General features: G+C 38.7%; 1 protein-coding gene across 5 annotated transcripts in view; it reads left to right on the top strand.

Annotated features, from left to right (window-relative positions):
- The window catches only part of SHANK2 (SH3 and multiple ankyrin repeat domains 2), a 699,708-nt gene extending 692,293 nt beyond the window's left edge, over positions 1-7,415 (top strand). For all 5 annotated transcript variants that reach the window (XM_030560099.1, XM_030560100.1, XM_030560101.1 and 2 more), the window contains one exon: positions 3,227-7,415. In XM_030560099.1, the coding sequence (XP_030415959.1) occupies positions 3,227-3,800 (574 nt within the window). In that variant the 3' untranslated portion in view covers positions 3,801-7,415. The remainder of the gene's footprint in view (positions 1-3,226) is intronic.
- Positions 7,416-14,723: the final 7,308 nt, after the last annotated feature.

The following is a 14,723-nucleotide window of genomic DNA, read 5'->3' on the forward strand; positions in this document are numbered from 1 at the left end:
CAACAGTAGAGAACTGATATGTAGTCTTTCATATATAACTTCTTAAAACACAGAAATGAAAGGAAAGAAAAATGAATTCAGTGAGTCTAGAATTAAAATAGTTGCCATAGAAAAGGAATAACAAAATATAGGGAGAATGGCAGTTACTCACAAATTTTTTTTCTTATGACACTGAGTATGCTGAAAAAGCTATATAGACTTCTGTATAGCACATGTTGTAATGCAAGGATTGGCATGGCATGTAAGGACAGTCAAAGGAGGGTCGTGTGATTTAAGGCACAGGACTAGGAAAGGAGGAGAGGTCTATTTCTGGCTGTGCCACAGACCTGTTATGTGGTTGAGTCACAGAACTTCTGTGGCTATTGTCCTATCTGTACAGTGATGTTAACAGCTACCACAGAGGAGGTTTGTGATTGTAAAGTTAAATTCATTAATGTTAGTGCAGTATTCTGGGTTTCTTGGAATGAAGGTGCTATAAAATGTAAATGTTATAATTACAGTATGTTTGAGATAGAGCTGCTAATGTTTTTCGTTAAATAACTAAAATAGATTTGTCCCATCTATCAGAAAGTGGCATAGAAATAATGTAAATATTTATGATAAGAGCATATTAACTTTTTGTTAAAGGCATAATGCAGTTTCCATGTAAAAGGTACAGTAATAATGGTTTTTCTGAACAAATATATACTTGGAGTCCATTACAGCAGTAATTTATGAGCAGTGACAGTACGTTTTAAAGTGGAAGATGAAGATGGAACCCAGTGTTGTCAGTTATATCGCTGCTAAGCAACAGGAAAATATCAGTGCCTAGCAGAATGGGGACCCATTCTTAGTTGGTCCCTTGGCACTACTGTGATGAACATGGATTAATAATCAAAACTTAATTTTTTATATAGTATAGGAAAGTTAAATCAAAGACGCACAGTAGGTGGAGGTGTAAGGAGAAATTTTCACATGCTAGTGGATTAGGCCATTTATATAAATCATGGCCATAGAGTGCAATCATTCTTTTTCAAAGCAAAACTGCCATTGTCTTCAAATGGTGTCTAGCCTTATTGAGGAATTTGGGAGTGGCCACTTAGTTCTAAGTTAAAATGAGTAAAGTTATTTACTTCTCTTGGTTCGTTGATTTTTCTTACTATATACGGCTTACAATATGCTAGTGCTGTTGCTTTGGGCCCAATCCTGCAAGATGCTGAGAGCCATTAGGCTCCAAGCAGCTCACAAGGAGGTACTGAAAACCTTGCAGATTTTTACCTTTCTTGGTCAAATTACAATACTGTGCAATAATAGCTAAATTCTGAAACTATTGCCCCTACTATACTTTTGGAGTAACTAAAGGACTGACCCTGCAGACCTTAAGATTTTGCCTGTTCCCTTTGAACCTGTGGAATGGTTTGGGTGAAATCAGTAATACTGCTTGTGTGCATCCAAATTACTCAAAGTACATTCTGAATAATCAGAATGTAAATCCTGCGAAGAATTGATATGTTGTGTTACTCTGAGCTTTTCAGATAAATCTGATTTATCTGACCTTTTAGCTCTCATCACAGTGAATATAATTGAAATAGTGTATACTGCTAGTATTGGTGTTCTGTATATGAACATCTATGTGAACTGTTGGCTCAAAACTAATATGCCTGTAGAATACCCGTTGATGAAACAAAGTCAGATTAAATTTAACCATTTTCATGGTAGCCAGATTGTATAAATTTGGAACTGCATCACTTAACAAGTCATTTAAACCATTTTCCAGGGCACAAATAGACACCTCCGCATGGTTCACCAAAAAATAGGCAGACTATATTTTTATTAGACACTTCCTGTTCAAGTGACTGATCTGTCAAAACTCTGAGCACCCTCAATTCTCCTTATAGTCAAAGGGAGTTGAAGGCACCCAGCATCTTACAAAATTTGACCCAGGTACTGGAGCTGTGCCAAATAAATAAAATAGGTTTTCAGTTTTAATTTGCCATTTTAACAAAAAGAAAAATAGATTAATAGGTTTTGTGGCCTGAGATGTCCACCCTGATTATCTAATTGTAACTGGAAAGTTTTTTTCATTATGAGGGAACAGGTAGTCATTTGCCACGGGGGAAAAAATCTGATTAGGGAAACCAAAAGTGGCAACATCACGGGAGGAAAGAACTGACTGTTAAAACATAAATGTGGTTTGCGGTTGGTTGGTTGGTACTCTCATCACACTTTTGGGTTGCCTGTTTGTTGATAAAAAATATTGGAAGCGAATTTTCCAAAAAACAGTGACTGGATGGCTCAAGGGTTTTGTAAAGGTATATGGAGCTTTTTACCGGTAGCTAGCTAGTTCAAATCCTGCCCAGGACAGTAGTTTTCATAAAAATAAACAAAAGTCATAATCTCTACAAAAAGACTGGTGATGCCAATCCCCTTCATAATGTACCCATATCCATATAAACTATTGACACCTTCACTAGGCAATGTCAGCAAAGGCTTTAGTGGGAACTTAAAAGACTAAACTAAACTTTCTTTCCAAGAGGTGGTCTCTGCAGGGATCATTTGAAGAGATTCAGTAAACTTTTTATATAGATGAATAGGAATCAAAATAGGCAGTAAAATTAACTCATCATTTGATATTTTTAAGTTCAAAGTCAAAGTAAATAACATGCTTCAAGTAAGTTTCAAATTCATGTTTAAACTCTGCATTTTTTAGTTACACTATTTCACTGTGTGAGATTTAAATCCTGACTTAGTCAGAGACGAGACCAAACCAAAACCAGCCACTCCCAGTATTTGAGGTGTATTCATATTCCGATCTGAACTTCATGGCCTAGTTACATATCTAGAACTCGTACCCAAAGAGTCCTTGCGTTGGTAACATTTTCCCATTTAATTTTGAATTAATTTATAGAGTCCATGTAAAGGGAAGAAAACGTAAATATATCATGTTCTCTGGCTTTTCTAAAACTTCTCATAGGCAAGATTTTCATTTATAATGACATTATGGCTTACCATTGATCATAGAGAGTTAGGTTTGTTTTGTGGGAAAGAACTGTGATAACGTCTCAGTGCCTGTGCCTTAACCTGGCCATGTTACAAAATGTACATTCATGTGTGAGATCTATCCCACCCCCCACCCCCAAAAAAACTTCATTTTTGTTATTTCAAAACCACTTTTTTCTCTTGTTGGTAAGGAAAATCCTTCATTCAGTTGCTGATGTTTCTGGATATTTTCTGTTTGTAATTTTAGGAGCACAGAAGTCATGAGTACTGTCTCAGGTACACGAAGTACAACTATCACTTTTACAGTCCGGCCTGGAACCAGCCAGCCCATCACATTGCAGAGCAGGTCACCAGACTATGACAGTAGGACATCAGGAGTGAGACACGCTCCAAGCCCTGTGGTTTCACCAACAGAGATTAACAAAGACATCATGCTTGCTCCTCTGACTGCTGCTGCTTCAGCTTCATCTCCTTCTCCAACTCTGTCTGATGTATTTAGCCTACCCAGCCAGCCTCCTTCTGGGGACTTATTTGGCTTGAACACAGGACGCAGCAGGTCTCCTTCCCCCTCAATATTGCAACAGCCAATCTCAAATAAGCCTTTTACAACTAAGCCTGTCCACCTGTGGACTAAACCAGATGTGGCAGATTGGTTGGAAAGTCTAAACTTAGGTGAACATAAAGAGACCTTCATGGACAATGAAATAGATGGCACCCATTTACCAAACCTTCAGAAGGAAGACTTGATAGACCTTGGAGTGACTAGAGTTGGGCACAGAATGAATATAGAAAGAGCTTTGAAACAACTACTGGACAGATAAAAATGGCTACTCTTGCCTCTCAAACTTCTGTTATAAATAGAGATGGGCTGGTACTGAAATACGCAAAATGTCTTGGCTGTCTGTGAGTGCCAGCAAAAGAAGAAAAGGTTTAATTTAGCTGCTGGTACTCAGTAATGCAGACTGTATGTTTAGTGCCCAAGCTTAAACCCAAGTAAATGAAATTAATGGGGCTATTTTATTTCCAAGGTAGGGGTGGGGAGGTGTGGGGTGGAGATAGAAAAGAAAGATAATTGTTAACTGTGAAATATTACCTCTCCATTTATGATGACCTTCTGGACCCAGAATGTGTAAGTTTTTTCTTTTGGTTTAAAACCACAAGCATTTTATTTTGGAGGAAAAAATAACCTTATTTTATATACACCTCTCCCCTGCCATCCAGGGTAGTCCGTTCTTGACACTCTCTTGTCATGGAATCTAAACATTTTTTTCCCTTTTGGGCTTTTTTGGATAGATCCTCACGGGCTTTACCTTTTTAACCAGTTTTTAATTAATAAATAGCAGATGCACTACTTCACCCCCTCTTTCACAATGTCAGTTTGATCCAGTGTAGATCTTTGGTTTGTTGGCCGTGAAGCTGATAGTGCTGTTGGAGACTCTTGTTCAAAGGTAACTGTTCTGCTTTACTTAGGTATTTCTTTATTTCTGCGTTTATATTTAGCACAATTCCAAGGTAGCAGAACAGGTTTTAAACATGCTGTACTGACCTGATAAGTAGAATGTGGAAACTATGTATAGATTGGAAGAGAATTCTCTGAGATCCCATGAAATGAGGCTAGTTTAAACCAGACACCCCAATTTTCCAACCAGATAAACTGCTAATGAGGCCCAGCATATACTATATGAGCAAATTAAAATGTGGTTGTGAAGAGTGTTGGCTATACTGTGTCCATGTGCATCTTTTAGACTTTATAGTCAGATTTTTCAGACATGCTGAGCCCCCACAGATTCTGCTTAATTCATTGAGTTGCAAGTACTCAACAACTGAAAAACTGGGATATAAGACAGGATATTGCTTCCATGGAAGTTAGTGGGAATGTTGCCACTGATAACTGGGAGAAGGATTGGGGCCTGTTAGTAGAAATAAAAATGTTTGAGCACGTGATCACCTACAGTTTAAAAAATATTTAAAGGGTAAATGTTAACAAAGGAGGGGACATGTGGTGTCCTAGAATGCAAGTGTTCCAAAGGGCCAGGAAAACAGAGGTCCGGATTTATGGGCTTGGTTCATCATTTCCTGACTAGCCTGGGTTGGGCTGTTGGTGGAGGAAGCATAGTCAATGCCTAAGCAGGAGCAGAAAGCTTCCCATCATGCTCAAGTGACTTCTTTACTGTGTTCCAAAATTATTAGTAGCGGGGTCCACAGAGCGATCCATCAAGCCCTGATCAGCATTACAGACGATTGGCCCACTTTGGGGTTGATTGTTGACTGCTTCTGCACTCTCAGCATACAGAGTTTTGGCAGATTTGACTTTTTTTTTTCTTTAAAGTTAACAATTTTCTCTCTGTGTCTGACTCCTTTTATAATTAACACCTCTTAATTTCTGTAGGAGTTTTGTGGGTCTTAATCTCTGAACATTCAACCTGTTCAAGGCAGGCACATCATGTATGGACAGCCAGACTCTCAACCTACCATACTATCAGGTTCTCCCACCTTTTGGAAGGTTCCTGATTTTTTTTGTTCCTTGTTATGGTCCAGCCTCTCTCTAATTATAATTTTTTTTCTGCTCACAGTCAAGTGTCTAATTAGGTCTGCAACAGCCCTAGAACAAGTACATAAAATTTAGCAATTTAAATACCTTTCTTTACTGCAAGTTTAAATAGTTGTACAGATAGTTTATAAGCACAATATTTTAAGAAAATAAGTGGCTGGTCTACTGGGCAGCCTTTGTGCCACTTCAGTGCTAGAATGTTAAAAAAATTAAAAAAATAAAAAATTTAAAAAAAAATAAAAAAACACTTTTGTGGTTTAATACTATTTCTGTGGAATAATAAGTCTTGACCTTTTTAAATCAACCTCATTTGGATGCATCTGAACCAGCAGAGCTGTGTTATATTTTCTATTTTTCCTAGAACTTCTTCAAAGGAGGATGAATACTTCTTCAAAAGTGATTACACAATTAACAATGCATTAGCAAAGCAACTATTCAACCTCCTGCCCCGTTTATGGAACAAATCTTGACTTAACATCTGTTACTACACCCTTTGCAGGTCTATATTTGTATTTGAAAGTTTCAAGTAACCTTGTAATAAAAATCAGTATTGAGGCGTTTTACTTTCAAGAGTACTGAGTTTTTCCATATTTACATGGCAATTGTTGTAGAGAATGACATTTTCATTCAGATATTCAATAATGGCACCTTAGGGTCATCAAATACTTTAAAAAGTGTAAAAATGGTAATTCAGCCATCATTGTCTTCCATTTGGTGATATTACAGAATTCAGTAAATAAACCACTAATGCCATGCTCCTTTTTGTTTCTTTGACTACAGTTGGTATTACCTCTATAATATGTGCCAGAAAATACAATAGATAATACGGTAGTAAAAGAAAATGTAGATGATGACTTTCAAGATGCTTTTTAATCACAACCTTATTGTTGAATTTAGGTTTAATGAGTGCTGACATACACAAGTAAATTACAGCTGATGGTATCCCTTTCTTAAACAAGTGTTGTTTCTTGCTTGTGTATCTTTTCGGGCACTTAAAGAATAGGTACAGTATAATTAGTAGAACAGAGATTAAAAACACTAAAGAGCTAATGAAATAGTTTATTTTTGCATTGTGTCTTATGAACTAAAGGGTAACAGGACCTACTTTTACCAATAAAATACACCTCTGCCAAGATGAATTGGTCTCTAGCTCTGTTTGATGACTTTGCTACAGAAAGCAATAGTAACAGATAAAACTCCTAGTATTTTCATCAGTTTTGGAAATGTTGGGGTGGGGGAATGGCCCTATTATTTCACGCTACTGTGATAGTGGAGAAGAAAATGTTAGAACTCTATGAAACATGTTATGATATTCCAGGTTTTAGGATCAACTTTTGTTTATATACTGTAATTTAAATAAATTGCATTTACATGCCTAATTTCTGTAATATTTGTGTATACAATACCAAAATCACACAAGATGTAAATTGTGTATAACTGCAGACTCCTTTCCCTGAGTGTCTGGGAACATTTTAAGTTTAATTCATATATTATAAAATGACTAGATGTGACTGTTGATTTACAGAATTTACATATCACAAAAGCTAATTACTTGTGGTACTTAAGTTAATAAAAATGGTGATTTTCTGAGTTCTTAAACAAGCATTACCCAGTTGATCTGGCAATGATTGTGTGTAAGCCACAAATATTGATAATTTTTCCATTACATTTTTTCTTTTCTTTTCTAGATATTAATGTTTCTCAATATAGTTTGTGTAACAATTTGTGTTCACGTTATCTATGTTGCTGTAATTTTTGTGCTTTAATTCCTCTTATTTCGAATTGATTAAAAATCAAGCTCCTGTAACTTGCACTTTCCCTGATCCTTAATATTCTTGTATGGCAACCAAAATTCCTGTAAGAAATAAATATAATATTGCACTAAGGTTGTGGTTCTGATTGCAAACAGTGAAAGCTGTCTGAACTTTTGTTAAAAAGTTGCCAAATTTACAATTTAATGTAAAGTTATTGAAACAGCATAAAATGCTTTATCTGCATATAGCTAAAGAGAAAATAGGTTTATCAAATGTTAGGAAAAAAAGTTTGCTTTGGTTTATCTTTCTTAGTTAAAGCTTTTTACTGCTGAAACCAAATAGGTTTTGAATTTCAGATTCACATATAAGATTTTGAAAGTAAAGAATTTTGTTAAGTGATGGAAAAAAATTTTTTTGGCTTGGAAGTAATTTCAGCTGATCATTTTTCTGGATTTGAGGTCGATCTTTATTTTGGTGTTACTGATCATGCAAGGCATTTGAATTGTTGGCCTGTTCAGCAATCTGATGAAATTCTAACAGGTTTTTGTAGGAGAGAGCCGCATTACAAAGAGCAAAGAAAAAGCAGCAGCAGTCCTTATCCAGAGTTCAGGCCTCTTGTGATAAAGACACTACCACCAGACTTCATTAGTACTTTGGATAAGTTGGGCTCCACATTCTTCTTCTATCTTTAACTGTTAACCTGAAGAATTTTTTTTAGATATTGAAATAAATATTTTAACTGCAGTCATTCTGTTTCATATCTAATGTTTACTTTTTTTCTCCTGGGATGATCAATTTCTTCTTCTTTTTTTTGGATTTATTTTCTGTTTTTCCTACATATTATTCTAATATCAACAGCTTTCATTTATTTCAGGTATTACAATAATTCAGTTATACAGAATATCTTTGTATCTGTAGGTATACATGTCAGTACATGATAAAATTTAATAATAAAAAATAGTTGTGTAATATGCACAACTATAGCATGCTGTGGAACTGCTAATTCTATGTGGGACTCAAGATGGTTACACAACCAGTTTTCTGAGAGCAGATTATTTAATAATTTCTATTATCCAAATTATATTGGTGTTTTTTAATCTTGTTCCTGTAATATGTTTCTGCATTTCACAGTTTTATGTCCAAGACCACACCAAAACACTGTCCAGTGCTACTAATCTGGAACAGTATGGTTATAGTAAATCATAACTCAATGCTGCTTCAAAACACACAAAAAGGGGGAAAGTGTGTGCCTTGGATGTTTTTAATCTGATCTGCATAAAACCATGTTGTATTCAAATGATGTACTTAGATGAAAGGAACATTTTATCATCAATGTATTGTCGTAGCTGATAAAATAGTTAGAGTGCCTTGTTTTCTGAACTGAGAAGTCCCTATCAATGCACAACTAACGAGTTAAAAAAACTGAAATGTTAAGATCTAGATATTATTCTGGGGCCCTCTCTTGATCATGAGACTGACTTAATCACAGTCATTTTAAGTTAAACTAAATAAAATAAAGAAAATTGAAATAAGATTGTGTTTGTTAATTTCCATTAACAAATTTATTTCTATAACATACACTTAGAATATAATTATTTAGTTAAGTGTACTGTATTTTGATTGAAAGGTAACGAATACAATAACTAGAACAAATAAGTGTTTGCTTTTAATTATGTTAATGTTTTATGCTGACATCTAGTGGTCTTTGAGGGCCATGGTCTCGGAGCTATATTTTTATATAGGCACAGAATGTTTTGAAACCTTTATTTCTTTTGATTTAAAATATAATTAATATATGCATTCTTTCAACAGAAATTCATCAAAATGAATTTGACAACTGCATGTTGGGCCAACTATATAAGTCATAGAATAAGGCTGAATTATTGACACATTTTTTCAGTAAATAAGCAGTGTTTAAGGAATTGCAACGTGTTTTTCAGACTGCATCTCTATACTGCCCCTTCAACTGCAGTAGGCATGTTTTTGTTAGGGTGACAAATAGATTTTGCCTGCAGCACTGAAAATCTTGGACCACTAAAAAAGTTTCATTAAAATGTTAAAGATAAGCCAGAATTTTCAAAATCGAGATTGCAAATACCCTAAAGTTCATGGTGTTTTGAGTGGCGGAGTATCATAACTTTAGTCCCAGATTTGGACCTTAGTGTCCAAAATATGGGGGTTAGCATGAAAACCTCCAAGCTTAGTTACCAGCTTGGACCTGGTACTTGCTGCCACCACCCAAAAAATTAGAGTGTTTTGGGGCACTCTGGTCCCCCTGAAAAACCTTCCCTGGGGACCCCAAGACCCAAATCCCTTGAGTCTCACAACAAAGGGAAATAATCCTTTTTCCCTTCCCCCCTCCAGGTGCTCCTGGAGAGATACATAGACACAAGCTCTGTGAATCCAAACAGAGTGACTCCCCCTCTCCGTTTCCAGTCCTGGAAACAAAAGCACTTTCCTCTTCACCCAGAGGGAATGCAAAATCAGGCTAGCAAATCCAACACACACAGATCTCTCCCTGATTTCTTCCTCCCACCAATTCCCTGGTGAGTACAGACTCAATCTCCCTGAAATTTCCCAGAAAAGAAAACTCCAACAGGTCTCAAAAAGAAAGCTTTATATAAAAAAGAAAGAAAAATACATACAAATGGTCTCTCTGTATTAAGGTGACAAAATACAGGGTCAATTGCTTAAAAGAATATTGAATAAACAGCCTTATTCAAAAAGAATACAAATCAAAGCACTCCAGCACTTATATTCATGCAAATACCAAAGAAAAGAAACCATATAACTTACTATCTGATCTCTTTGTTCTTACACTTAGAAACAGAAGACTAGAAGCAGAAACTACTTCTCCAAAGCTCAGAGAAAGCAGGCAGACAGAAAAACAAAGACTCAGACACAAACTTCCCTCCACCCAGAGCTGAAAAAATTTCGGTTTCCTGATTGGTCCTCTGGTCAGGTGCTTCAGGTGAAAGAGACATTAACCCTTAGCTATCTGTTTATGACAGGGAGCTAGTTCAGTAGATCATAAAGGCTGGTGGTCATTTCCCAAAATGTGGATGCAGAACTGTGCTTGAGTTTTTTTTAACCCACAGTGTATGCAGGCCTAAATCTAAAAAGCATGTGTGTGGATTTCTAACTTGAAGTTTCCTGGTTTAGAAGTCAGGGCTGCCCAGAAGATTCAGGGGGCCTGGGGTCTTAGGTGGTGGGGGGCCCCGCTTCGGTGGCAATCTGGCAGTGGGGAGGCGTTCTGCTCTGGGACCCGCCTCCAAACTGCCCTGAAGACCCGCAGGGGGCTCCCCCACCGCCGAATTGCTGCTGAAGACCCAGCACTTCAGCTGTGGGTCCCAGGGCAGAAGGACCCCCCGCCATCGAGTTGTCGCTGAAGAAGCTCCAGGGGCCCAGGGCCCTCGGAGCGAGTGAAGGACCCTGCTCCAGGGGCCAAAAAAACTCTTGAGGGGGCCCCTGCGGGGCCAGGGGCCTGGGCCAAATTGCCTCACTTGCCCCTGCCACCCCGGGCGGCCCTGTTAGAAGTTAGTGGGAGTGGGAGAAAAGCACTATATGTATTAAAATGTACTGGCATAAATGCTGCAGCATACTATACTCCTTTTCCCCTCATAGATTCTACAACCGCCACTGTAGAGAAATCTCAAGCTGGACTCAATAACATTAATGTTTTAAAGAACTAGTTTTTTTCATTCATGCCTTTCCATAACCTTAAATGGTGTCCATTTTAAACTTCCTTACATAAGAACTGAGATGAGATGTTAGATACCTTCCAGATCTCAGGCTTCAGTTAATATTCTCTTCCCCTTGAACAAACTTCTGAAAAAAAAAATTTCAGGAGGTATATGTTCTCTCTCAAGCATGAGCCTGAAGAAAATTATAGGCTTGATGTGAGTGCATCACAGCTATTTCTAAATCAATATTGATACTGTAAATAGATTCAAGTTAAGGTAGCAGTCTCGGATTCATCGCCTGAAGCTTAGAGAACTGATGAACTTCTCTCACATGAGCTGGGTGAGGGGAGTTGACTTCCTGATGCAAAGGAGACTAGTATAGAATTAGAAATAAACTCACAACAGCAAATAAGCACTATCAGAACACCTCCAAAATAATTTTACTCAGATTTCTAAATAGACAAACTAGATAGAAAAATATCCATCTTGCAAGAAGAATACTTTACCATTACTCTGGTAAGGCCACATCTCCTATCAACTATCCATTCTGTTACAGCAGACTTCTTACAATGTAATCAACTACCTTTCCTCTATGCAGGGAGGGGTGGAATTACTGTGTATGAGCAACATTCCAAAAATATTGCCTGTTCTCTTTCATTCAGATGTAATACTTTACTAACACAATAATACTTTGCACCTTTCCTCTGAGAAGCTCTGACCACTCTAGAAATGTTGGTAAGTGTTCTCTGCAGGTGCAGAGATTGAAGCACAGAAAGGTGAAGTGTTTTGCACAGTACTTTGCAATGAGCACAGAGGTTTCATTGTGGGGAATGATGTCTCAGGTGCCATTATTCTGGGTTTGGTTCTGTTTAATATCTTCATCAGTGATTTAGATAATAGCATAGAGAATACACTTATAAGATTTGCGGACAATACCAAAATGAGAGGGGGGTGAAAATGCTTTAGAGGTTAGGGTTAAAATTCAAAATGAGCTGGACAAATGGTCTAAAGTTAAATAGGATGAAATTCTATAGGGACAAATGCAAAGTACTCCACTTGCGAAGAAACAGTCATACCAAATGGGAAATGATGGTCTAGGAAGATCGGGGGGAGGGTCAAAGTGGATCACAAGCTAAATATGAGTCAACACTGTTGCAAAAAAAACAAACCTCATCCTGGGCTGTATTACCAAGAGTGTTATAAGCAAGACATGAGAAGGAATTCTTCCACTATATTCCTTCCTGATTAGGCCTTAACTGGAGTGTTGTCCAGTTCTGGGTGTCACATTTCAGGAAAGATGTGGACAAGCTAGAGAGAGTTCAGAGAAGAGCAACAAAAATGATTAAAGGTCTAGAAAACATGACATGGAAAAAAAACTGGGTTTGTTTAGTCTGGAGAAGAGAAGACAGAGGGGACATGTGGCACTCTGTACCTCAAAGCAACAGCCTGGAAACCCATATTCATCCCTGTTGTATAATTACATTTCATACAAAGCATGCCATGTACGTTGCTATATAAAAAGGCATGATCTGCTGAAACCCATTGTTCTGTCCGTTAGTATGCATGAAGATGAGATTTTGCTGCATGGCTGTTCCTGAAATATGTTGTAAGTTTATGAGAGGCTCCACTGCTAGTTCCCCATTGCCAACAAGGGTGGTGCTCCACAGCCATTATTCAGCTAAGGTGTTGTAAGCAAGGGATTTACAATTCTGTAAGAGAAGCACCACATAATGGGGGATTGCTCAACCCTGACTCAGCAAAGCTCACCAGAACATGTCTGGGCTAATGTTTTCCAGGCACATGGACACAGAATATAAAATAGATAGTGGCATCATGCCTTTGCCTTTCTCCTCTTCCATCTATGCTGGAAGCAACATGAACACTTGGAAGATAAAAACTTCAACTGAGGAGACTGATCCCAGGCTTAAAAGGGGAAGCCTGTGTATTAAGAACTGTAACATTCAGTGAGGTGAGAAAACTGCTTGATTCCAATACTGCCTAGTGTAATAAGGTTTAAGATTTAGATGTATGCTTACCTTTTATTTTCTTTAGTAACAAGCTCTGACTTTTTATGCCTACCATTTATAATCACTTTAAAACAGATTTATTAACTACAGAAAGATAGATTGTGGGGTTGGCTATGGACAGGGCAAGGAGTGCAGCAGGGGCTGGCTGCATGCAGGGCAGGGAGTGAAGGGCTGGCTGTGGATAGGGCCGGGGGTGTGGGGCTGGCTGCAGGCAGGGCAGGGGGTGTGGGGTGGCTGGAGACAGGAGGTGTGGGGCTGGCTGTGGGCAGGGCAGGGGGTGTGGGGTGGCTGGAGACAGGAGGTGTGGGGCTGGCTGCGGGCAGGGCAGGGGGTGTGGGGCTGGCTGCGGGCAGGGCAGGGGGTGCAGCAGGGGTGGCTGCGGGCAGGGCAGGGGGTTCAGCTGCCATGGATGGAGCTGGAGCACAAAGAGCAGCTGCAGAAGGAAGAGCTGTTGGACAGAAGCTTCTGTGAGGAACCGGCTCTGTCCCATGGAGAGGTACCACTGCGGGATCTGCATTTTAAATAGCAGTGGGGACACCCCTGCAGCCCCTTGCCCTCTCAGCCTCCTGGGCACTGGCTCTCTGCGGCTCACTCCCTAGGGGCTCAGCCCTGCTCCTCTTGCCCCCAGTCCCTCATTAGGCCTGGGTTCCTGTAAAGCATGCAGCATATCTTTGTACTGTGTTAATGACTCCTGAACTGGTGGGGGCTATGCCTAACTGCTGCCACTATCTCTTTCTTTACTGGGCAATTAGATGACAATTAACTTGGAATAGCCCAGAGGGGTCAGAGTAGAGAAGGAGGGAGGAGAGACCTTTTATGTTTCAGTTCTGTGCAAAGCCAGTTAACGTTTTTCTTTTCAGCTGCCTATAAACAAACCTAGTAGAGGAAAGAGTTTCTTCCCCACATCCCCTCCACCCCCCAAAAATCAGTTATGATTTTAATGGATCCAGAAGCAAAATAATTCTGTAATCAAAAAGACAAGTTTCCTGCTTTCCCTTCCACAAAGATCTATTTCCAACCCATGTAACTTATTATTTATTATCTGTAGTAACTATGTTCTCACGTGTGAATGATACACTGTAGTGGTGTCAGAGTTCTTTGGAAATCCCTCAGCTCTTTTGCGATGTTGGGAGTGAATGCTAGACCCTCGGTTAATTACTTTTACCTTACTTCACGTGCCCATCTTTTGGTCATTTAATTTTTGAAGTTAAATTAGATTTTCAAAACCCAGCTTTAAAATGATGTTCATGCCGACAATTGCAATTTAATTGTCCAAACGGGGAAATCGATGCCTTGAAATTATGGGATCTAATTTTAAAATTGTATTAAAAATGTGGCATTATAAAGGGGAAATATTTTAAAAGGTTTTACCAGCATCCCCATTACTGTTACCCAGGATTCTGCTTCAAGCAGTAACACGAGGGAGAGGGCAATGGAGAGATTAGTGTTCAGTGGTACTTCAAACAAAAAGACATTTACTCTTAAATTATCTCGTTGATGCCTAATTGACTATCTAATAGCATGCATCAAGTACATCAAAACTTCGCTGAGTAAGCTTGTTAGCATTTCTAAGGGGGACACTGAACATTCCAAACAGTGATAAGTGGTGCCTGTGGTCCACTGGAGCCGCGCGAGCAGCTGACCGTCCGCAGGCACGACTGTGGCAGCTCAGACTCCCTCTCTGTCCCAGCAGCAGCAGCTGCTCAACCATTTAAAAAAAAATGAGGGC

The sequence above is a fragment of the Gopherus evgoodei genome, chromosome 4 (genome assembly GCF_007399415.2).
Source record: "Gopherus evgoodei ecotype Sinaloan lineage chromosome 4, rGopEvg1_v1.p, whole genome shotgun sequence".
NCBI lineage: Eukaryota > Metazoa > Chordata > Testudines > Testudinidae > Gopherus > Gopherus evgoodei.